The 26065-nt window shown below is 37.3% G+C and overlaps 1 protein-coding gene across 1 annotated transcript in view; it reads left to right on the forward strand.

The window, feature by feature from the left end:
* The window catches only part of PAWR (pro-apoptotic WT1 regulator), a 138442-nt gene extending 114033 nt beyond the window's left edge, over positions 1-24409 (forward strand). Inside the window, exons 3-6 of the mRNA XM_044679617.1 lie at positions 2965-2999; positions 21038-21182; positions 22388-22492; positions 24130-24409. Coding sequence (XP_044535552.1) covers positions 2965-2999; positions 21038-21182; positions 22388-22492; positions 24130-24216 — 372 coding nt within the window. The 3' untranslated portion in view covers positions 24217-24409. The remainder of the gene's footprint in view (positions 1-2964; positions 3000-21037; positions 21183-22387; positions 22493-24129) is intronic.
* Positions 24410-26065: the final 1656 nt, after the last annotated feature.

The following is a 26065-nucleotide window of genomic DNA, read 5'->3' on the forward strand; positions in this document are numbered from 1 at the left end:
CAACTAACTGCGAGATGCCCAAGATGAAAGCCCCATGGATGCTAATCGATTAGGAAATAAATATATATACGGAGAAGATACTTTACTCCCTCGAAAGGGTCCTATGCTTAATGCTCCCTGGCTTGGGATCTTGGCTTGGCTATCTATCACTCTGCTCCAAAATTTCCCAGGCTTGGGGAACCTGCCCCCCTACCAAACCAGAATAGCTTCTGCCTCAGAAAGGTTCATTGAAACATTCGGGAATCTCTTATCTGCCTTCATAATGGTAGCCTCCCCAGTGGAGATGGATACAAGTTTCTTAAATGTTGAAATCCTGGGTTTTAGTAACATTTCTGGATAAAAGAACAGCTGATCATCCATTGAGGCTTAAAATATCTCTGCTCCAACTGTTCAAGCATAACCAGAGCATCCCCCTCACACCCCAAGGTCTTCACCTTGTGGATGGGGTCAAGAGTGGCCGGTAGAGTCTCTGTCACTCAGTCAGCTCTGCAGAGCACATATTTATGTAAGCTTGATGGCATTTGTCAGTCAAGTTGAATTGAGTGGGGGCCACTTTCTTCTGCTATACATATGTTTTCCTAAGGCTCTGCACACAGTGGCTAGAGCCTGTTTGGACCATAGGAGTCTATAAATAAGAACAATAAGAAATGGGTATTGTGAGGAAGGATGAAATGAAAGGATTCACGTTCATGAAGTGATGCCTCGAGGTACTGGAACACAGAACAGTACTTTAGGGCTCCAGAAATGATTTTCACTTAACAATTCTAACTGGTAGATAATGCATGTTCCCATTTATAAAGAAGTTAATTAACTTGTGTCTAAGCTTCATTTCTCTGGGTCGTGGATTTCTCTTTTGCCAGATGGGGAAACTGATGAACTCAGAAGCCTCTTCTGACTAAATTCTGTTTTCTGGGGTGGGGGGGGTGGGAGTGGGGGAAGGAGGCTTTAAAAAACTCATTATAGAGCCGTGCTTTGCTGAATCTCCAGTCAAATTATCTTAGAAACCTGTTGGGTAGGAATCATTTGTATGTGTATATAGTATAAGCACAATATGTGTAGACACATGGGATTATAAGAGAAACTTTATATATTATGCATTTAATGAAATGAGCAATTAAATTGATATTAAATCTGCTAAAATAGCAACAACGATAGGGATGATGGTGATAATGATGATAGTAACTGCATTCCATAAAGACCCATTGCCTTCTTTTTTTTTTTTTTGCCCCAAAGCTGGCCTGCCCATCTATTTATGTGGTTGTTTTCAGAAAAAGCTTTTGACAAAGCATAACACCCATTCCTATTAAAAGTACTAGAGAACATTGGACTAAATGGAACAGTCCTTTAAAAAAAAAGCACCTATCTAAAGCCATCAGCAAGCATTGCCTGCAATGGTGCTAAGTTACAAGCCCCCCCAATAAGATCAGGAGTGGCGCGAGGATGCCCATGATCACCACTGCTATTCAGAATTGTACTAGAAATGCTAGCTTGCTCTAAGAGAAGAGGAAATTCAAGGAATTAGAAAGTGTAATGAGGAAATAAAACTAGCAGTCTGCACGCGATATCTACTAGGGATTCAGGAATGGTTCAGTATTAGGAAAACTTTCGACATAATTGACCATATCAATAACAGAACCAACAGAGACTATACAATTATCTTAAGAGATGCAGAAAAAGCTTTTGACAAAGTACAGTGCCCATTCCTTTGTTTGTTTATATATCTATTAAGTTGGATAGAAATATTACTAGAGTTGCAGGCTCTTCCTTTTAAAGTTTTAGAGATTAGCTAGAAGAAAGACATTTTAGAGTCAAATTAAAAAAACAAACAACTGTTTCAATTAATTCTATTCCGTTGAGCAAAAATAAAGGGTTTGTGAGTCTGTGAGCTGGGATTAAGAAATCGAGGAATGACTAAGTTGGTTAAGTGGTAAATGTGCTACCAGAATGTTGACTGACCCTTTCGGTAGGATGGATCAGATTGAAGATTAGCAAAGTATAGTTAAGATGACAGGAAGTTGTTTCTTCCCTGTTTTAAGGAGTTGACAGATGTGGATGTGGAACAGCCAGTGTAGCACAGTGTGTACAAGGCTAGCCTTGGAGTTTGGGAGACTCTGCTTAAGTCTAGCCTTAGACACATCCATGCCAGATGACAGAAGATGAGTCATTTAACCTTGACACGTGCCCCAAAGTGCTCTGTGACTTCTTAGTTGCAAAGTATGTGCCTCTTTGCATTGGTAGGAATTTTCTCAGCAGGAATTTGGTACACCACTGAAATTACAGTCAGTGTTTTTAAAAAATATTAGAGACTCATCTGTAAAATCATACCCACTCACATTATCTAGTTTCAACTTTTAATGATAAATTTGAGCTATTATTTATGCTAATAATTCTATTCAGTTGGAGAGTTCTTAGAAGTTTATTTACAAATGGCATTGGGTGAGGTTTTTTGTTTGTTTTTATTCCTCATTGCTTGGAGACATATAACATGATGTCCCAAAGTTTACTCAGAGTGCTTATATTTCTATATGTAATGACTGGCCAGGTGTTGTGGTAGATTCCTTTAATCCCCTTTCCTGGGGAGCAGAAGTTGATGGGATCATTTGCACTTCGGGGTTTGAGCTTCAGGATGCTGATCCTTAGCTGTTCTCCCTAAGTCTGACACCAGTGTGATCAGGGTTTGAGAAGGCCAGGGCAGAAGTGGAACAAATTAAAGCTTCTCTACTGATTAGTAGTGAAATCAGGTCCTGGTCCTTCTAGCTTGGGTGAGACAGGGAAACCCACCTTTAAAATGAGTAAGTAAATAAAACAAAAGTAATGATTGGTGCCTCCAAATTATTCATTTCAACATTAGATAATTTCCCCTCAATTTATCTTATCAATATTATTGATGACATTTTGTTAGTTGTGTCTTGAGCAAAATTTCCTAAAATGTATTACTCTTTTTTGTTTGTTTGTTTATAACAGGAACCATCCAGGACTGTTTCAAGTAGATATAAAAGGTAAGAAACTTTTCATATCATGTAATTTTAAGTTATATGTGTTAATATATGTGTGTGTGTATTTATTGGTACCAATTTAGGTCCAATAACACGTTTTTCTTACTTGACTGCTGTCTCTACTATGCTATGTTGTGTTGAGATGTCTGCTTTCTTACTGGGTCTTCTCCTTCCTCCCAGACTCCAATCCTAGGAATTTTATATGGAGATATAACATAGTTGCATGTGTGTCGACTCTAAAAACAATTTCTACTTGTAGAACAGTTTAAGGTTTATAGATGTACAACATGGTCCCCATGTCTTCAGGGGATACATTCACTGGATGGTTGAAACCAAAGATATCAGCAAATAAACACCCACTGGCCCCAGATAGATGTTCTCTTTTTCCCTACTCCTGACCCTCAGCTTGGTTGCTCCATGACCTCCCACTACTTCCTCCCTATCTCCACCCTCAAAAAATCAAATACTTAAAAAAAAAAAATGAAATTGAAAGTTGAAAAGTCAAAGTCAAATCAGAAGACTTCTCCCAAGTCTTGGTGGATCTCTGGTGGCTCATCGTGGTTGACCATGGACTTCTTGTCTCCAACTGACCTGTTCCAACTTGAAGAGGGAAATCAAAGCTAGTCATTCCTGGGTTGTACAACAGTCATCCTTCATAGCAGTTGTCCATTAGGATTACAGCTGTGTTTTCGACTCAGGGTCAAAGTCGTTGAAGGGTCTAGGGCATGTGCGTGTACTTTGAATGTCTCAGTAAAGTTCTCTCCATTTATTTTGTCCTTACGTCTCTCCACATGCTTCACAAAAATAGATTCTGTTAGCCTTTGCCCTAGGAGGAAGCAGAGATACCAAAATAGTTGTTGAAGCTGATGACCTCACAGGGTTCTTATATTTACCAAGAATGTATGTGAAAGCATTTTATTACTGGAAAGTACGATATCAATGTAAATTGTTAGGATTCTTAGCAGTAAAAGAGAGCCAGGATAATGAAATTCAACAAACATTTACCAAGTACCTACCATATGGAAGTCACAGGGTTATGTTTTAGCAGGAGGTGGAGGGGAGTTTACCAAGATGAATATTGCTGTGTTGAGAGTGTAGTCCAGTAGGAGAGATAAGATATATAAATAAGTAATTTTAAGACACCCACATATCGGGGACACCCATTTTTTCTTGGTGTGCACCCGCTTGTAGAGGCAAACAATAGTACCTCTACAACTTAGATGGTCTTTTAGAGCTCTGAGGTCTGAAAATTCATCATCCTGCAACCAGAGTGGTTATGAGCCTCTCAAAACTCATCTGGACTAGTTCTTTCAGGACAGATACTCAGTGTATTCCAGGCTGATCTCAAAGCACAGTAGAACCTGCCATAGCTTGCACCTTCATAACTCATACACACTTCTAAGCCACGATGAGATGTAGGAGTAGGAATTTTTAAAAATAAAACTGAAGAGGAAATGAAGAAAAAAGGATGGAGGGATAAAAGAACAGAGGAAGGAAGGAAGAAAACTGCCACGATATAGAAATAATGATTCCCGTTTGTATCGTGCTTTAAGGTTTATAAAGCACTTGACATAATAAGAGGGCTTCAGGAGAGGTTTAAAACTAGAATTAAGGTTACATTTCTAAAAATCCTCCCCAAATGTCATAATAATAATAATTGCACAGCCATGTAGTGCTTTAAAATTCTTAAACAATTTTATATGTGTTATTTTCTTTGGCCTTTGTAATAACACCTGTATTAATAATCCGTCTTTATAATTATCTTAATAATCCTTTTAATAATCCTGTTTTACAAATAAGCAAACAGAGGCCCAGAAAGATTGAATGTCTTGCCCAAGATATCACAACCAAAAGGGTCTGAGGTAGGATTCAAAACCAGGAGAGAGATACAGACAAAAATGCTATCGTCACTTAGTCATTCAAGTCAACAGGCATTTACTAAAAACATTTTGCTAGATATTGGGGAAAAAAGAAGTTTAGATAAGGCAAAATCCCTGTCCTCATGGACCTAACACTGTAGTAGCCAGATCTAACACACACAATGGATTATCTCAAAATAAATGAGAATTTGTTGCATTGACATTAGTATTCTTTTAAACCACAATTGGATTTAAGAGCAACTAGGTGATGTGATGAATAGAGCACTGGTCTTAGAATTAGTAAGACCCATCTTCATGAGTTCAAATCCAGCCTAAGACGCTTACTGACTGTGCGACCCTAGGCAAGTATCTTAACCCTATTTGCCTCAGTTTCCTCATCTGCAAAAAGAGCTGGAGAAAGAAATGGCAAACCATTCCAGTATCTTCCCAGAGAAAAACCACCAAAATGGAGTCACATAGAGTAAGACGTAACAGAAATGACTGGATGACCATAACATTTGGGTTTAGGCTCCCAAATTCAAGGACTTTAAAAAAAATTAAAAAGCAAAACAATTTCTCTTTAAATTACTTTATTTTTGTCTCAGTTGTTTGTCTCCTTTGGTGAGTCAGCCAACCTTCAGTGTTCTCTCTCTAGCCATCTCTCAATTAGCACCTTTTCAGAAGTACCAGGTATAGTTTAGGGTTAATTGATCTGCTTTCTTCTTCTCCCCAGAAATAATTTTTACCTTATTAGGATCCTCAAATTAAGAAAATTGCTTTGAACCTGCCACTTTTGATATGTTTTGTTTTCTGAGCAGTTTCTATTTTTAAAAAAATTCTCATCATTTTTGAAGAAGCACAATTCCTGATTTCCTCCACCCTGTGTTTTTTGCCCTTCTTTTTATCCTGTTGCCAGTAAGAAAATGTATGGATGTGAATTAAGTAGCAGTAGCCTTAGCCCTGAATAACATTGACAGTGGTGGTGCTGGGGAACCTTAGGAAATCTAGTTTGAATGATTGCCCATATGTTAAATATTAAGAACTTTTCATCTATTGAATTTCTTCATTTGTTATATTTTAACAAATTGTAAAACTGACTTGGGGAAAAGACCTTTATTGGGATAAAACCCAGAGAATAAGCTAAGGGGCAAAAGGGTAAGGATGAAAATGTCTGCAGTAAATCAGAGATCTTGTGATAATTACCTAGGAATAGCCTTTGTGAGGTCTGAGGTTTTTGTTATTTGCCCAAAAGTCAGCTGGTTGGTCTTAAATGATGTTTTCAATATTAAGAATTTTTCTTTTGGGTTCTAATGTAAGCAGGAAGAGACAGCTAGGCGGTACAGTGGATAGAGTGCCAGGTCTGGAATCAGGAAGGCTCATTTTCCTGAGTTCAAATCTAATCTTAGCCATTTACCAGTTGTGAGACCCTGGGCAAGTCACTTAACTGTGCCTCAGTTTCCTCATCTGTAAAAAAGAACTGCAAAAGGAAGTAGCAAACCATTGCAGTATGTTTGCCAAGAAAACCCAGATAGGGTCAAGAAGAATTGGGCATGACTAAACAATACTGCTGAATGTCATTACCAGCAAGACTCACTAAATATTAGAAAACTAAAGTTTAGAATACTCAGAATACATGTATTCTACAATTTCAGGCAGGGAACTAATTCAGGAAGATGGCACCAATGTACAAAGATATGATGGCTTGACTGCATGCTGGTCCCCTAAGAATTCAGAATTCAACATTACTAGGAGTCGGCTACCATTTCCTGGAGGTGTCACGTTCTGATCTCATGGCAGAGAATCTCAGTGTGCTTAGTGGCACTGGAACTGTTCCTGGATCAGTAGACCTTAGTTTTAGCCAAAATGCACTAGCTGGGTGACCCTGTACAAATGGCATAACTTGTCTATTAAGTGAAATTAAGTACTTACGACTCAGTAAAATGTCACTAATCATGCTTGTGTGGCTGACCTTACAAGATTCTGCAGAAAGTGCTTTGTGGGCTGCTCTGAAATATTTGCAAAGGATTTTAGACAAATAAAACCTTTTTGAACATCCTGATAGTTAATCTGAACCAGTGGTTGCCAAAGGGTATGATACTATGTCACCCATGAGCCAAGAGTTTAGCTAAATGGGCTGCACATTTTTGGATGTTGGGCTATCACAGATGAAGGAAAAGTTGTAAATAATCTTGCTTACTTATCAAGGAAATGTGGGCATATCTGGGATACACAGGAAGGGATAAAGTAAGGTATATTTAAGTCATGGGAAAAACAAAGGTATAAAATATAAACACGAAACATTAAATAAATATATTATATATACTTTTAAAATATATATTTTGGTTATCCAGATTATATAGTAGAATACTTATAGTATTTGGAAAATCAAACAGTACTTATTACATCAGCTAACCTCAAAACATATCAAACTTGCAAAAAAACAACAAACTATAGCAACTTTCATGGAAAGGAACTTGAACATTCATGAATCTCCAAAATATCTTAGATTGAATTTTACCAACTTAAATGACTTTGATGGGCTATGATTTCTGATGCTATAGATAACCAGGTTGTGAGCAAAATAAAAAAAAGTGAGAACCACCGATTTTAGTACCAGAACAATTAAACTACCCAAAACTTATTTCATGGAGCAGGATAAAGTAATAATAAAATTCATCTTAAAGATCATAATTGTGGCATGTGATTCAGATTAATACAAAACCTGGTCATCAAATCCTCTTCCCATTTCCTTCAGGATTTTACATTCTCCCTCCACCCCCTAAATAAAACAATTTTAATGCCTTTTATTTTATTTATTTTTAAGTGCCTTTTAAAAGGTTTGAGATGGAGAAAACATTCAGCAATGTTTGATATATAGTGGGTTTTAAAAAATATATGTATAATTTTCCTAACAACTATGTTCATAATAGAATTTTTTTAAGCATTTGTCAATATTTGAATTTGGAACCCAGCATATAATTTACTTTTATAATCTTAAGTATGTAATTCTTAGACTAAAAAAGTGGACCAATACAGATGCAAAAATAAACAAACACACAATCCCATAAGACAGGTCAAAACAAATTCATATTTGCTTTCTAACATACTTGGCAGTCTCCTATGTTTTCCTCAATTAAAAAAAAAACATATGTATGACAAATATATTGCAGTAAATAACAGCCAGCATTTTAAAGCTTCTCCATTTGCTAAGTAAAAATAATACCAGAAAGAGGTGCAATTTACTCCAGTGTGGATTTGTAGTCTGGAACCAGAGTTTGAAGCTTGCCTCTGCAGTTTCCTACATGTGTGACCTCTGCTTCTCCAAGCCTTAATTCCTTCCCTACAATTAAGCATTGGACTTTGTGACTTTTGAGGTTCCTACCAACACCACCACCAAATTCTCTGACCTCTCAGGACAGTGTTTTATGACTGTCTCCTGCCAGATACTCCCAGACTCCTTTGCTAGGTCCTCATCAATATCACTCCCCTGTTCCTTACACTTTACAGGTCTTTAAGGGAAAAATAAAACAAAACAAGACAATTTAAATTTCTAGAAAACTGCTAGTCAGTTGACTTTAAAGACTGAAGATGAAGCAAACCTTCTACCTCCTGGAAAGTAGATGATTAGGAGCCTGCAAAATAAGCACTTTTTTTTAGATATGGCCATTAGGGGACTTTGGTTTTGTTTTTCCTTGATGCCAGGTATTAAAGATGTAAAAACTGTTTAAAGGAAGGAAAACAATAAAATATTAAAAACAGAAGAAAATTCAGAAGGAATAAATAGGGTAATTTTCTACTATCTTATTTAATACATGCTTAGAAAAAATTATATAATAGAAGTTCACAATTTCATAATCTTTTTCTTTGGATATGGAAATATTTGCATTAATAAGTTTATAATAAAGGAGCAGAAAACCTTCTAGAGCATTATATATAATCTGATAAACCTACATGCCTTGTCATTCTGGAAGGCTATATTCCATCTGTATTTGGACAAGGCTGGTCTGGTACCCCAAGTTCCAGATTAGAAAGAAAGGAAATGGGAGCAACTAAGTGGTTTGGTAGATTGAGATTGATACCTAGAGATGGGAGGTCCTGGGTTCAGATCTGACCTCAGACACTTCTGGTGTGTGTAACCCTGACCAAGTCACTTAACCTCCATTGCCCAGCCTTTACTTCTCTTCCTCCTTGGAACGAACACATGGTATTCTAAAGTTGAAGGGAAGGGAGGGAGGAAGGAAAGAACTCATAAAATATCAAACCATTAACAAAAGGAGATGATGCATCAAACCTGGAGTTAGGAAGGTCTCCCCCCCCAATTTGATTTCAAATCTAGCTTCAGCCACTTACTAACTGTATAACCCTGGGCAAGCTCTTTAGTCTTGTTTGTCCAAGTTTCCTCATCTGAAAATGAGCTAGAGAAGGAAATGGCAAGCCACTCCAGGATCTTTGCCAAGAAAACCCCAAGCCTGAGGGAGCACGGAGCAAGCTACTAGTGGTCTGATTCTCTTCTACTCAGTTGGCCAGTAAACCACAATCAGAGCATTTAGCTTGTGAGCTAATTTTCTTATGGATAATTTCATTACCTTTCTTTTTTTTTTTTTTTTTTTTTTTTTTTTAATCCTTGCCTTCCATCTTACAATCAATGCTAAGTATTGGTTCCAAGGCAGGAGAGTGGTAAGGGCTAGGCAATGGGGGTTAATTGACTTGACCACCTAGGATGTGTCTATTTATCCTCTTTGTTGACTCCTTTTTTTTTTTCTTAACCCTTATCTTCTGTCTTAGTATTAATATTAAGTATTGTTTCTAAGGCAGAATAGTGGTAAGGGCTAGGCAAAGGGGGTTAAGTGACTTGCCCAGGGTCACACAGCATTTGAACCTAGGACTTCCCATCTCTAGGTCTGGTTCTCTATTTACTAATTTTCCCCCAGCAACAGTATTTTAAAGAAGATATCCTGATATTCTCAAGCCTGGGGAAAGAGCTTTAGCCTGTTTGCTTGGCCGCTGGCCCTGGCATACATGGAATACATCTGTTTCAGGCAAGGCATCTGACGGTGCTAGGAGTGCTCTGTGACCTTCCTTGATATCATACAATGGCTAGATTATATCATGCCAGCCAACAGGTTCTGACACCAGTGGAAGAGGTAGGACAATTGGTTCTACTCAGGCTTAGGACTTAGCAGTTCTTTGTAATAGAATAGTGACTAGAAACAGAGTCTGAATATTTCAGTCACTTAATAAATGAATGTTGAATCCAACTGGATTTGTAACTTTTAATCAAAAGGTAACAGATATCATTAAGGAGGGAAGCTGGAGGCTACAGAGCACCCATATTGTTTGGGTGTGGACAGACTTTAAAATTAATTAGATTTCTAATCAGCGGATATAGAGTAAAATTAGATAAAGATTTACCCAAGGAATAGGGGTTTCAATTTAGAAGAAATTTAGAAAATGTATGTAGTTGTGTGTTGATCTTTAAACCCTTACCTTCTATTTTAGAATCAATATTGTGTATTGGTTTCAGGGCAGAAGAGCTGTATGGACTAGGCAATGGGAGTTCAGTGATTTGCCCAGGGTCACACACCTAGGAAGTGTCTGAGGCCAGTTTTGAACCCAGGACCTTCTGTCTCTAGGTCTGGCTCTCAATCAATTGAGCCACTCAGCTGCTCTCTCTCATGGATGTAGTTTTGATGATTGATTACAATGCCTTTGGTTTGGATATCATTTCCAATTGGTTGTGAGTCCAACTGAGAGCGGGACAGCTGGACATAAGTAAGCAGATGATTAGGAAATTTGGACAATGTGAGAGAGAACTTTGTCTTGAGGATCTCAAGTATATCCAAGATAGATTTGTGTTTGTTCTTGTAGATTAACTTAGAACAACCTTGTTAAATGGCTCACCCCAAGAAACTTCTTCAGAAATGGCAGAAACCTAACCTAGTTATTTAATCTGACCAAAATAAGTCTGATGTGTTTTCTAAGTTTGGGCGTCATTGGCATTTGAGAAGGAAGAGGTTGGGAAGTGGATCCCATTTACACAATTGCCTTAAAGATGAGAATGAGTGATTTATTTATGCAGAGACATTGCTTCACCGCTATGATAATTTTTTTTTTTTACCCCTAAGGGAAGAATCTTTACAGCTATTGTTTTAAAAAACCAGTCATACTTGTTGCGTTACACATTGTGTTTTGAGAATCACTCAAGAATCTTTTGGGTTTTGTCAATCAGAACCAAGCCTTGGAAATTACCAGAATTCTTCACAGATGAGAAGTCCAAGCCAAAACAGGTCCAAAGGCCTCTGCCAGTTGGTGAGGCAATGTAATCTAATATTCTAAAGGACCGTGCTTCTTGAGCCCCCTATAGCTATTTTATGGGCAAGTTAATGACTATTTTTATATAGTGGAATAATGCTGTCAGACCTAGGAATAAAGAAGCTTAATGTAAAAGAAGGATTGGAGAGGGGTAATGTTGGAAGCTGAGAGGCCAGCTAAGAGACTCTTAAAAGAATCCAAGTCATGATAAGACCTTGAGTTAGACTGCTAACAATGTAAGTGGGGATGATGAGATATGGATGAAGTCTTAGGAAGTTAGAATTATGAGATCTAGCAATTCAAGAGAATAGGAATTCAAGGGAATAGGAAAAAAGGGATCTCTTTTTACACTTTGCCCCCTTTCCACTGGAACTCAACGTAACTGGTCTTCTTGATGGTTCTCATACATGACACTTTATCTCCTGCCTCTATGGCTGTGCCCTGCTTCCATGTCTGGATTCCCTTGTTTCTTTCAGAGTGCAGCTCATCCACCATGTTCTACACAAGACTTTAATCATCTTTCCCCCCCACAGGTTCTAATGTCTTTCCCCTCAATTCACCTTTTATCTATCAAATATATCTTGTATGTGTGCACACATTAGGCATGTAATAAATGCTTGATTGATTGAGAATCAGCGACTACCCCTAGATATTTTTTCTTTAGTAATAGCCAAAAAAAGTCCAAGGTGGTATAATCAATGTAAATAATAATGTTGGGAAAAGTAGCCTAATGGGTAATTTAGAAAGTTAAACCAATAAATATTATATCACTTGGAAAGTTATATGTACTATGTCATTTGGAAATTTCAACTCATGAAATATAGTAGACTCTTTCATCTTTATCCAAACAACCAGAAAGCTCAATCAACTCGATTTCTTTTTCCCTGAAAAAAAAATTTTAAACAAGTTGGAAATAAGGAGAGAGAAACAAGGTAATGTATTTAAAAAAAGAAGCAACTTTTGTGTATGTCTTAAGATCTGGAAAAATTATACGCTATTGTTCACTTCCTCCAGAAAGCATATTTGTATCTCTAATGACTTCTCTCCATTTGGATCTCTTGGCATTTCACTTTTATTTTTAACTTTGGACCTCATAGGTCTTTACATTTTTTTAACCAACAACTCATGTTATAACTTTCTTGACTGTGAGGATCCCATATTACATGAAGTTTGAATCTTTTCTGGAACCTACCACATTGTCCCTACACATAGTAGGTGCTTAGTAACCATCTGTGGAATATTAAGTAAGTCATTTTCTCTGGCACTAGAAGAGAGACAGTAATCATAATAATGACCACAAGATATGAAGTCCTGACAGTTCAAAGCAAGATTAAATTATGTAATTGCATTCAATATAAGTTTACCATTGACCCTTACTTCTCAGAATCTGCCAGCAGACTGCAAGTCCTGTCAGGTTCTACCATGCTGGAAAGACTTAGAGAACAATCCTTGGGACAGACTATGGCTGCTTTCCAAGGACCAGCCTAGCTAAGTATGGGGAAGCTCATTATCATGAGATGATGAATTCTTTGGCGGTGACAACCCAGAAAACAAAGAAAAATACACAATGATCTTTAGCACCATGTCTTCTGATTCTGCATTGGCAATAATAGCCGTGTGTGTATGTGTGTTTGTGCATGTGTGCTCACACATGCATGCATGCATATGTACTTCTTGTTCCCCCGATCTAGATTGTGAACTCCCTGAGTAGAGGACTAAGGGTATGGAGTGCTAGCAATTACACCATTTTTAGCCCATATAAACATGGAATATAACTATTGATTGATGAAAATATTCTGAGATCCTTATTCAACCAAAATAAGTTAAAATTTTTTTAATCGTTAACTTCCATCTTAGAATCAATACAATATCTAAGCCTAAGCAATAGGGATTAAGTGATTTGCCTAGGGTCACAATGCTTGGAAGTAGATGAGGCTATATTTGAGCCCAGGACCTCCCATCTCTAGGAGTGACTCTCAATCTACTGAGCTGCCTAGCTGCCCCCAATAAATTAGATTCTTACAAGTAAATTAAATCAGAAGACAGGAAAATGCAATTTCATGGAAGAAGCCTATTCCACAAGATCTCCTTAAGAAGTTGGTTTCATCATATATCCAAAAGCAACAACAAACCTTCCATAAGACAGTTGGTCGTTTTACTTTGCATTATATAGACTTTCCAATAAGCAAAACGATTTCCAAACAATACTTGCAACCCCAGCAACAGAATGTGTTGCATTTTGATGCAAAATAAGTTTGTGAGACCCTCCAAGTGAAATCCACATATGCACCAATGTTTGATGGTTGCAGTGCAAAAGTGGACATAGGAGATGACTTTCTAAAAAAATGTCCCACAGGAACAAGCTCAGGAATAAGAAAAGAAAGAGGCTAGATTACATCTGGGAGATTGTGCAATGTTCCCTAAAACAGAAACTCTACTTTTTAACCCCAATATCCTTCCATTGATGTCCATATGAGTGTAAGTGATGTATGGACCCTTTCCTAATATCCCCAAGTGCTAGTGTCTTCCTTCCTAAACTAGCTTCTAGCAACAGCCATGAAGCAGGCATTTGAAATACTTGGAGCTTGGTCAGACATCAAAGACATCAAGGCCATCCACTGTAGCCCATTGCCATTCTTCTTGACATTTGTCTTGCCAGTGGACTTTGATGACCCTGGAAGAGAGAGTGAGACTTGATAATTGAGCGATTCTGACCAAGGTGCTTCTCTGTGCCTATTATTCCTTATCTGTAAAATAAGATCCCCTCTAGCTCTAAACCTGTCATCTTCTCATCCTTCATAAGACAACAGAAGCCTGTATCAGAGAATAAAAGGAAGGGTAGGGGATCAATCTGGCAAGTATTTATGAGAATCTTATTGGCGTGAGGTGGGCACTCCCAGTGCTAGGCACTTGGAAGGTAGGGAGGAGTAAAAGACAATAATGAAAAAGCTTATATGAAAAAGTTCTCAAGAAGCTTATATCCTATTGGAGGAAACAATGGGTACTTATCCAAGAACATACAATGTAAATGCAAAGTAATTCCAAGATGGAGACTACCAGCTGGGGAGAAGAGGAAGTGGTGCTGATGCTGATGCTTGAAGGAAACTAGGATTTTAAGAGGTGATGTAAGATGGGGAAGAACACATTCCCGTGACTACCTAATGGCACAGTGACACCAGATAGAATGTCACTTGTGAGGGTCAAGGTAGGAGAATTCAATTACTATTGATATAGTAACCAGGGACAACTTGGCTTGGTTATCAAGGCATTTCACATTTCATCCAGCTTCTTTTACTTTTTAATGGCCTCTTTAACAAACAAGGTTTTGGAGGCAGTTTGGTGGTTTATCATCGGAGTGCCAGGCCTGAAAATGGGAGATCCTGGGTTCTCAAATCTGGCCTCAGACACTTCCTAGCAGTGTGAGCGTGGGCAAGTCATTTAACCCTCATTGCCTAGTCCTTAGCCCTCTTCTGCCTTGGAACTGATACTTAGCATCATTCTAATAGAAGATAAGGATTTGGGGGGGGGTGGAGGTGGGCAGTTGTGTTTTTTTTTTTTTTTAAACAAAACTAAAAAAGGGCTTAATCTGTAAACTTATTGGTAACAGTCTTTGTCATATCAGATTACATATAATGTTTTACCATTTGGGAAGGACTTTGCTCACTGCAGTTCCATGAGGTAGATAAGTACAAGTATCGTTATCTTCATTTTACAGATGAGAAAACCCGAGGCTCCAAGGGGCAAAGTGACTTCCCCAAGATCCCAGTTAACAATTCTCTGAGGCAGAATTTTGAACCTGGTTCTCCCAAGTCTCAGATCCTTAGCATGCCACTAGTGTGCCTGTGAAATGCTAAGCTTTCCTGTGTTCTTTTTAGTGGAAAATTCCTATCATTGTGTCCTCATTTGAGGCATCCTAGCTTGTTTTCTTCCAAACTTGATATCTTTTTAAGATAATAGCATTGCTCCATCCCTACAATACCTCCCCAAAACAGTTTAGATCTTTGCACAAAAGATGTGAAAAGTTCCTGGAGGAAGAACGTTTCCAGGGAAGGGTGTTTTTCTTTGATGCTCTTAGTAGTTTTTTCCTTTTAATATCCTTTTAGCCAATGGCTTTTGAGGGATACCATTTGGAATCTTATGGACACTGGGTGATAACGTCCTCTTAATCAAAACATTGCAAGCTGTTTTAGAGTGCATGTAACATTTTTTCATTCTCTTGTTTTGTATGGCGCGTATCCGGTTTTAGAAATAAGCTCAAAAACACTTCTATTTGTAGAACAAACAGTGCTAAACATGGTAACAAGATCAAAGTACAAAATTCCTGCAATTATGTCAATAGTATCCCTTATAAATGGAGCACGCTCTGAAGAGGAGCTGTACTTTACATCTAAGCCCTCGTTTATCCTACTTCTGCTAGGCACCATATTTATTAACATTCAGTATTGGCAGGACCTTGTGTAAAGTTTTGAGTTTTTAACTGATTGCTTATTTATAATCCTTTGGCAAATCATGGTACCATTAAGAGAGATCAGGGTGGTGGTTTTTTTTTTGTCTCTTTTATATTTAATAGGGTGTTTTTTTAGCTGTGAGTTCTTTTTTAAAAATGGACTTTTTATTTTTGAGAATCTTTTATAGATATATTTTTGTTTATCTTTCACCCAGAATTGACAGATCCTGCCAATGGGGCTTGATTTGTTGTTTTATTGATTGTTTTACCTTAAGAAAGTAATGAAGAAAATGCTAATAATGCAAATTAAACTGAAAGGTGTATCCTGCCTACATTTTTGTTTTCCCAGAGACTCAGTTGCTACCCATTTCCTGATATGGTCCTAGAGAGAAATGTAGAAAATGGATGTTTCAACAGCAGAAAGATATTCCTGAAATTTCTAATTGTTATTTCCTAGGCCAGGCTTTGGAAGGGATGAACAAGAAGACATTTATTAAATACCTACTATGGTCAAAGCACTTCTAAAAGCCAGAAATAAAAATAGAAAACCAAAAATAGTCTCTGCTCTCAAACAACTCAAATTTTAATGGGGTGCACAGGGGAAGCTTTAAGTGCAAGACAGATAAAAAGACCCCCGGTTCTTAGGGTACAGCAGCAAATCAGAAGATAATGCATCTAGGCAGCATAATGGATAAGGGCACCAGACCTGGAATCGGGAGGTCCTGGGTTCAAATATGGCATCAGACAATTCCTAGACAAGTCAGTTAAACCCAGTTGCTTAGCTCTTACCACTCTTCTGTCTTAGAATTGATGCTAAGAAAGTATAGGCTTAAAAAAAAAGAGGTAATGCATCTTTTATAATGTAATATCCGCAGATAAAAAACCATATACATTTATGATGGTGTATATTTTTGACAGTGCCAAAGAGTTAGATACCAAAGACTTTCATTGGTACAGTGATTAGGGCATTGGATTGACAGACAAGAGGACCTGAGTTCAAATATAGCCTCATTCACTAGATGGCCAAATTATTTACTCTCAATCTGCCTCAGTTTCCTCATCTGTAAAATGGGGCTAAATAATATCACCGATGCCCACGGTTTGTTGCGAGGATAAAATGCTATGTTTGCGAAGTGTTTTGTAAACCTTAAAGGACTATATAGAAGCTAGCTATTCTTATTCTTATTCGGCATCCGTGGCTAATGCCTGTTGGTGGTAGTTAGAAGTGGTGGCAATAGTTCCACTTGCCTGACACATGCTCCCTCCTGTTTCTCCCTTCCTAGGGTGACTGCCCTGGAGATGCCTTTTTTTTTTTTTTTTAACCTTTAACTTCTATTGTAATTTTTCAAATTAAATGTAGATACAATTTTTAATAATTGTTTTCTGGCATTTTCCAACCCAATTTCGCTTCCTCCTTCCCTCCCTGAGATGTCAAGTAATATGATGTCCTCAAAAGTCTTCATGCCATTTTTTACGTTATTAAAGCTTAAACTTTAAACAATACTAAATATTGTTTCCAAGACAGAAGAGTGATAAGGACAAGGCAATTGGGGTTAAGTGACTTAGCCAAGACCACACCACTAGAAAGTGTCTGAGGCCAGATTTGAACCTAGGTCCGCCCATCTTCAGGTCTGGCTCTCTTCCATTGAGCCACCTAGCTGCTCCACAATATTTTTCTTTTCTTTTTAAAAAAAACTCTTAGCCTCCATTTTAGAATCAATATTATATAATGGTTCTAAGGCAAAAGAGTGGTATGGGGAGAGAGGGAGAGACAGAGAGAAAGGGAGAGATGGAGAGGGAGAGGGAGCATCTCTTCAATTAAACAAGCTTAAACACCTGCTCTGTGCCAGTCCCTGTGCTCAGTAGGAGCCAATGGCAGAAATGAACCCTTCTTTTCTGACAAAGATCTTGCATTTGAAGTTGACTACTTGGCCCTTTATTCCTTTGAGGAAGAGATTAATTTTCTTTTCTTATTGAAGAGACAATAGGAAGGAAAAGTTATATTGAGCGTAAGCTTTCTTGATCTCCCTCCCTCTAACAGCTCCATTGGTGCTTTTTTTTGTTGTTCTTTAGTCTGGAAAAATCTTACTTTTGTCTAGAAGAATTATGGAAATGAGAGGGAAAAAAGAAGTAGACTCAGATTACATATCTCTTGATGTGAACAAACAACAGCAAAAGGGAATTCTTTAACTTTTTTTTTTAAGACTTCTGAGTAGCATCAAGGTCTTTTTTTTTTGAGACTCCTAAAATACAATTTATTATAAAAGTTATTTTCAAATTAAGCAGAGATATAATTTTTAATAATTGTTTTCTGACCTTTTCCAGCTTGTTTTCTCTTCCTTCCTCCCTCCTTCCCTGTGGTGTTCTCAAAAAGCCTTTGTGCCAATTTTAAACTATTAAAACTAAAATCTTAAAGAGTACACGAGACTTTCGGGGACATCTTGTATAAGAACCCATCCCTATCTTGTTATGAATGGATAGTTCCCGTTGTGCTTCTGATTTAATGAGATAGCCTCTCCTAAATTAATAGCATCTAAGAATCAGTCGCCTGACAAGCCAGGATGACACAGGTCTTTGAAGTTAAAATAATAGTAAATATGGGATAGAGATGGGAGAATCTTAATTTCCTCTTTGAATTCTGTAGTCTTTAGTGGACTTTTTTGTAGTTAAGAGAAAATGACAGGAGTTTGATATCAGACATGCTAACTACATAAAAAAAATCAAAGTCAAAATTCTCTATTTGAATGACATTTTTATTTGTGAAAACCTATGGGTAAAAGGGGCAACTCAGTGTCAGCAGGTAGAGTGCTGGACCTGGAGTCAGGAAGACTCTTCTTCCTGAGTTCAAATCCAGCCTCAGATACTGACGAGCTGTTTGACCCTGGGCAAGTCTCTTCACCCTGTTTCCTCAGTTTCCTCATTGTGTCAAATGACCTGGAGATGGAAATGGAAGAAAATCTCAAATAGAATGATGAAGATCCAAACACAATTGAAACATGACTAAAGAACAGCTATTCTTGTTGGTAGCATGTTCTTTGACTACAGCCGGATTTTGTGATCTCCAATTGGGATGTTTCAAAATGTGTTTTGACAGTGCTTTTAAGTATGTGGCATGTTGGGAAAAGCAGCAGACTCAGAGCTGGAACCTGGGTCACCTCTTAGGCTCCTGTCTCAGCTGTGTGGTGTGGGACAGTTCACTAAATCTCTCTGGCACTCAGTTTGCTCACTTGTGTAAAATAGAAGAGTAGAACCAAAAAAGATCTCCAAAGCCCCTCCAAGCTGCTAAAGTTCTGAGGTGCTAGAATTCCTTTCTGTGGCTTGTCCAAATAGCATGAAGGAAAATGCTTCTGGACAGGAGCACTATCCCTAATTATATTATTTACACCGTGCAAGGAATTTTAGCAAAGAAAGCTAAGCGCCAGCAATAAACTGACAACATTCTTTGCCTTTAAAAATAACAATGTGGCTCACCATTGTATACAAGACTAGTTGTGGAATTATTTTTGAATGTTAATTTTGTAACTTACAAATTTTTGTAACATATGAGACAGAAGTACAATGGAAAAATTGTAATTATGACTCCAGATGTTCTTTCATGGAAAGACTTGGACATTTGGTTCTTCTGTGTACAATCTCCAAGGGATTGATTCCCAGTTCCCTCAGCATTATATTACTGTACCTGTTTTGCTACAGCCTTTCCAAAACTGATTGTTTTCTCCATCTTCTATAATCTTTGCCATTTTTCAGGGTATAGAATAATGACTCAGATTTGTTTTATTTGATATTTCTTTTATTAGTGATTTGGAGTATTTCATTTCATATGGATGTTGGTCAGTTTTCTTTTGAAAACTCTTTATTGTTGAGGGGGGGCACCTCTTAACTTTTATTTTCTAATCTCCCTCCCTCCCATAACAAAGAAGCCAATTGTTTAGAAAAGTCCTTATCTTCCATCTTAAAATCAACACATGAATACTAATACACAAAAATTAGTTCCAAGGCAGAAGATTGGTAAGATCTAAGCAATAGGGATTAAGTGATTTGCCTAGGGTCACACAGCTAGGAAATGTTGAGGCTAGATTTGAACTCAAGACCTTCCATCACTAGACATGCTTCTCTATCTACAGAGTCGCCTAGCTGCCACCATTGTCTTATTTTAGTGTTTTTTCCCTTTAATTTTTTGTGATTATTATACATATTTTCTTTAATTGCTTTGTTCTTCATCTGTTCACATAACTTCTAAAGATTTTCTGACTTCCTATTCAGCATTTCTTAAAGCATGGTAGTACTCTCCTGTTACTATTCACATAGGATAATAGATCTGGCCATTACCCATTCGATGGGCACGTATTGTCTTTCTAGCTTTTTGTTTTGTTTTGCCAACACAAAGAAGGCTGATATAAATAGTCTGGTATGCAGGGCATCTTTCTCTCATCTTTGAGATCCTTGGTAAATGCCTAGTAATTCTGTAGCTGGGTCAAAGTTTAGGAACAGTTTAGTCATTTTCCTCACATGGTTCCAAATTGTTTTCCAGAAGAAACAGACCAATTCTTAGCTCATTCAGCATTGTGTTACTATACTTATCTTCCTACACCTTCTCCAGCACTGATCTCCACCCCCACCCCCATTTTCTATAATTTTTGCCATCTTTCAGGGCATAAGATAATGGCTCAGACTTGTTTTCTTTGATATTTCTTTTGTTAGTGATTTAGAGTATTTCATTTCATATATATGTAGGTCAATTGCATTTCTGAATTTGCCTACATTTTGAATATTTTTAAAAGGACGTGACTACCCCAGGAAACTGAATTTTTATAAATCTTATTTTTTATTGTTGGTTCAAAAAATGGCTAAGGAAAAATGGAAAGAATGGTTAAATTTTAGTCAAATAATAACCATTAATAGTGCTTTTAAAAGGGGAATACATTTTAGTATCTACTATGTTCAAAACAACATGTTCAAGGAACTCAGAGAAATTTAAGATGTGTTCAACTAGCATTTTGTATTTTACTTGTTAAAAATCCGTGGTATTAACATTTATCTTAATGAATAGTTTTAGGAAAAAAGTACAAGACTAACATGTATCTTCACAAGAGAAAGATCCACCATCAGGAAAAATCATTTTTATATATCTATAGAAAATCCTGGGGAGACAAAAGTTGAAAATTACCATGGGATAAATGTTCAAACTGGAAGGACTATAGGGATAATCTAGTCTAATCCCTTTATTTTATAGATGAGAAAGCCTGGTCCCAGAGGTGTCATGCATAGAGTTGTCAGCCAAGTAGCATTCTTCTCACTATTCCATTGTGGTAGAGACAAAAATGATTTTTTAAAAAAAGTGCTAGTTGTTTCCTGGAGCTAGGATACTTTTCTTCCTTCCTGTTGGTGATCTTCATAAAGTGCATTGTTTATTCGTTCCACAGCACAAGTATAACCCCCGAAGATGATGTCTCAAGTCGATACTCTCGTACAGACCGGGGAGGGTTTAGGTACAACAGGGATGCAAATTCTTCTGGGAATTCAGTTCCAAATATCACCTTGGAAAAGAAAATTGAAGATCTTGAAAAGGTACGACTTCGTGATTATTTTAGATGGTCTAGCTTAGCATGACCCTATGTTCTGATCAGAAACTAAGGACATCCTAAAAACTAAATAAGCATCATAAGGGTTTTTGTCCTTGAAAAGAGATGTAGAAAAACAGGAACTAAACCTGGAAGAGAACTTGGGGGACAGAAAATAGCATTAACATTGAAAGTGGTTTAGCCACTTAGTTGAGTAGCTGGATTTTCCTGTGGTTTTGTTCATTTGATATCTTGGCCTACGTGTTGACTAGGTTTTTATTTTCCTACTTTCTTCCTCTGTCACCCTCCTGTTGCTGAAACTTTAGAAATGAAATCCATTCGTTTTAGAGTAGGTTCTGATTATAAAATGTCCTAGAACTTCCTTACATGGTAGGACTAGTGGGTTATTAGTTGTATATTTATATACACACATAGTACCTAGTAACTGTAGGATTCGCAAAGACTATTCCTTTCATCACTCAAAGGGGCAAGTTTCCATGAATATTCAATTCTTCACATTGATCCCAGCCTTAATATTTAACCCACTTCCTAGAAAATAACTATTCAACTAATGGGCAGGATATAAAATCTGTTATCATTGGTGGAAACCAAATTATTCCCTTTGATAGTGGAAGATTTGGCCAAATAAAAAGTTCATTTTGGATTAGGGGGAAGCTATTTTCTTTTTAGAGGATTGTGACTTAATGTGAAAATAAATTCTCAAGCTTAGTGCATCGGGCATTGTTATTTTCCAAGTCCCTCTGACTTTCTTTTTTTCCCCCTCCAAAGTGGAAATTGTATAGTAGACTTCAAAAACAACTGGAGAGAAAGTAAAATGTTTTCTGGGCAATTAATAGTGGAGATATGTAGGCTTGCGGAATAAAGGGAGTTAGTACACCATTGAGAAATCGATTAGCATTTGTTAGAGACTTGGCTAAGCCTTGATTTAATCTGCCAGATTCCTTTTAGCTTCTGCATTCCCTTCATTCTCCTTTCCTCCTGTGGGTGAATTCTCTCACTCACCTAACTTAACAAAAGGCAATTTTGAGTAAGCCACCTTGGGGGACCTCTAAATAGGAATGCTGAATATTTCCAAGTGATTTGAACAGATGTGACAAGTATGTGTTTTTTAAGAAGACCATAAACATTCTTTTCCTATGTAAATCCACTTCTGCCCAAATAATCCTTGGTTTTGGTAACTGTGTCTACTAGGAGGTTCTAAAAGAGAGGCAAGAAAACCTCAGACTCTTGAGACTGATTCAGGATAAAGAAGAAACCATCGGAAAACTCAAAGAAGAAATCGATTTGTTAAATAGGGTAAGTATTGTACACATCACACGTGTGTGGCGTTTCCTTCTAATTGTGGGAAAATACACGGAGACATAGATAGGGGTTTGCTGCATTAATGAGTTAATGCTCTGCTTATGGATTCTGCCATTTTACAGAGGACGTATCAAACCTTTAATGATTGCCATTGACTCACAGCTAACTTCATTTGCTGCTTGGCTCTGATGAATGAAATGGCAATGCAGTGTCATGGGAAGAACTCTGAATTTGGAGTGTCTCTGATTCTGCACTTTCCTACGCGTGTGCTCTTAGACAAGTCATTTAACTATTGCTGTGCTCAGTGATCTCAAGGTCCCTTCTAATTGGAAATTCATCATTTTTTTTTTCAAATAAATAATATCACCTCTCATGTTTTAGGCTTTCTGTTTTGCTCCCAGAAGGTTCTTAGGTCAGCTTTTGAAAGAATACATTAGTTATTTCAGTTGAGCACTCATTTCCTTTCAGGGACTTATGGGAGTCTAGAAGTCTAGATTTAGAACAAGAGGAGATCCCCCTGCCCTCCCCAAGAGGCCATCTAATCCTGTAATGTTTTACAGATGAGGAAACTGAGGTCCTGGGGAATTAAGTAACTTATCTGAGGTCACACAGATAAACTGATACACATTCAGTTCAGTTACCATTTTTTATTTATTCATCTCCTTTAAACAGAATAAGTGGTAATTTGGAGTCTGACAGATTTTTTTTTTAATCAAAGAAATATTTATTTGGATCAGTAATTTCCTAGGTGGAAGAAAATGCTAACAGGAAACTGTGAGATTATGAGTAGCTAGATAGCATAATAAATGGAGTAGATAGACCTAGAATCAGGAAGACCCAAGTTCAAATCCAACCTCAGACACTTACTAGCTGAGTGATCCCAGGCAAGTCTTTTAATCTCTGTTCATCGCAATTTCATTAATTGCAAAACAGGGATAATTATAGAACCTACTTCCCAGGGTTGTAGTGAGGCTCCATTGAGGCAATATTTATAAAGCACAACGTCTGTCACATAGTAGCCACTTAAAAATAAATGTCTTGGGGCAGCTGGGTTGTACAATGGATAGAGTAGCAGATCTGGAGATGGGAAGTCTTAAGTTCAAATCTGGCCTCAGAAACTTCCTAGCCATGTGACCTTGGGGAAGTCACTTAACTCCAATTACCTAGACTTTGCCTTTCTGTCTTAGAGTTGTTACTAAGGCAGAAGGTATGGGTTAAAAAAATAAGTAAATGCTTCTCTAGGCAGCTAGAGGGTACAACATATTGAGAAATCTGCCTTAGAATCAAGAGGATTTGGGTTCAAATCTGGGCTCAGACACTTTTTAGCTCCGTGGGCAAATCACTTAATGTAAGAAGGAAGGGAACTCATAATAGTCCCATGAGGTAAGTAGTACAAGTATTATAATCGCCCCCTTTTAAAAAATAACCATTACCTTCTTTCTTAGAATAGTGGTTCCAAGGCAAAGGAGCCAGAAGGGCTAGACAATTAAGTGACTTGTACAGGGTCACACAGCTAGAAAGTATCTAAGCCCATATTTGAACTCCCAACTCCTTAGCATTATTTTAATCAAGCATCACCATGCCTTTCTTGAAGTTTCTTTAATTTATAAATGTTTTCCTTCTTCCCATAGGACCTAGATGACATAGAAGATGAAAATGAACAGCTAAAACAAGAAAACAAAACGCTTTTGAAAGTGGTCGGGCAGCTGACAAGGTAGAAGACCCCAGCCTCAGTGAGGAAAATGATTTGTAAGACTACTGATTGAATGTCAAGGTCAATGCGAGGGCAATATTCCCCATGCTGCAGTACATTAAAATAACTAAATGTGTATTTATTTCTTGGAAAGTGATGGATGTTTATTTTCATAATATTTTTCTTTTTCAATGTCAATAAAAGTAAGGTATCCACCTCATTTCATGGATAAGCAACATTTTTCAGTTATCGAAATAGTTGATAAGGGGGTATGAAATTCTCTACTTTTATGTATTCAGATAATATATGTGGTCCAAAATGGCTCAGACTTTATCTTTACCTCTGCTGGTGTATCTCCCTCCAAAAAAAAAAAAAAGAGAGAGACAGAGAGAGAGAGGGCGAAGGAGAGGGACAGGGAGAGGGAGAGGGAGGAAAAATAGAAAAATAGAAGCATAAAGCTTTGTTTACATGGATCCAGCTATTTTGGGGGAGCTATTTGCTGTTTGAACAGCTATCAAGTGCATATGCCTTATTAGAGACGTGTAACCTTTTTCTGACAAAAATCTTAATACCGTATAATGTTGTTCATGGGGGATGCTAAGAGATTAGAAATAATAGCCTAGCTCTGTTCTGTATCGCAGTCATTAAGACATTACAGTAAATCTCACGTAGTAGAGTTCAGCTAGATAGAATTTCTTTTTTAGAAAAGTACTTGAATTTTGCTCTATAGTAAGTACAAATTTACCATCTTGGGTCTGTATATTGAGAATTTAAAGAAAGCGCTTTAATGTCTGCAAAAAACATACAAATGTGTAATTTTTTTGTAAATGTTCTTATGAAGTTTGTAGGTACTATTTTTTATTGTTTGGAGAAGGTTTATTAGAACATGTTTGTAAAGAGGAAGATAAGAGACCGTGTTTGTAAAAAGAAAAAAAAAAGGAAATACATTGTCAAAGCCTAGACACAATTTCAGTTTGTAATAAAATGCATATTCTTAACATCTTTATGCCTTAAAATAAAAATGAAAATGTTTATCTGGACTTCAACAATTATGGTATTACATGAACATAACTAAAACGAATGTCATTTTCATTTGTATTGTCTGTTACTTATAACTGAGATAAAATCCTATGTGGCTTTTTTGTCATTATCTTAAGACAAAATTCTCCCTCCAGAGTCGAAGAGATTGTATTCGTTATCTTGGAATTTTAGAAACAAATAAGAATTGCTTTTCTTTGAAAGATTTACAGGCTGTTAGTACACTGTTAACTTGAGTTTAATTGTAGTAGAATGCTCTTCTCCAAGTGTATGTTTGGAATACTTTGGGGGGGGGGGCTGTATTCTTACACTCTTGGGAAATAATAGTCTATTAACATTTGAATCTGGATGAATCTTCCACATCGATACAGAAATTCTCCCCCAAATTTTCTCAACATTTCTACCTTCTATAGAGTGGGCGTAGATGGAGAGAGCCATTTTGGCCACCTCGTTCATCTCCATCCCCACTTTGGCTCCTTCAGTCCCTATTCTCTGTACTGAGGATAGAAAAAAGCATGGCTTTGAGGGAGTCTATAGGATCATTGGTGTGCCTTATTTTCTTCTTGTCTAACTTTAGTTTCCCCTTCATCTTCTTTTTCAGTCAATGCGCCTAGAAACTCCACATGCTAAGACAAAAGTGAAATAATTCCTGCCCTCAAGACATTTCTACTCTGTTGGCTAGTAGATGAATGCTGGATGATTCCTAGGTTAAATGTTTTAGACCATTGACTAGCCATAGAATTGTCTATTTCTGGTACATGAGTCATGGGATTGTAAATCCACCATCTTGGGCTGCCTGAATTCCTTCTCTGATTTGAGGGACAAGAGATGACAAG

The sequence above is a fragment of the Gracilinanus agilis genome, chromosome 5 (genome assembly GCF_016433145.1).
Source record: "Gracilinanus agilis isolate LMUSP501 chromosome 5, AgileGrace, whole genome shotgun sequence".
NCBI lineage: Eukaryota > Metazoa > Chordata > Mammalia > Didelphimorphia > Didelphidae > Gracilinanus > Gracilinanus agilis.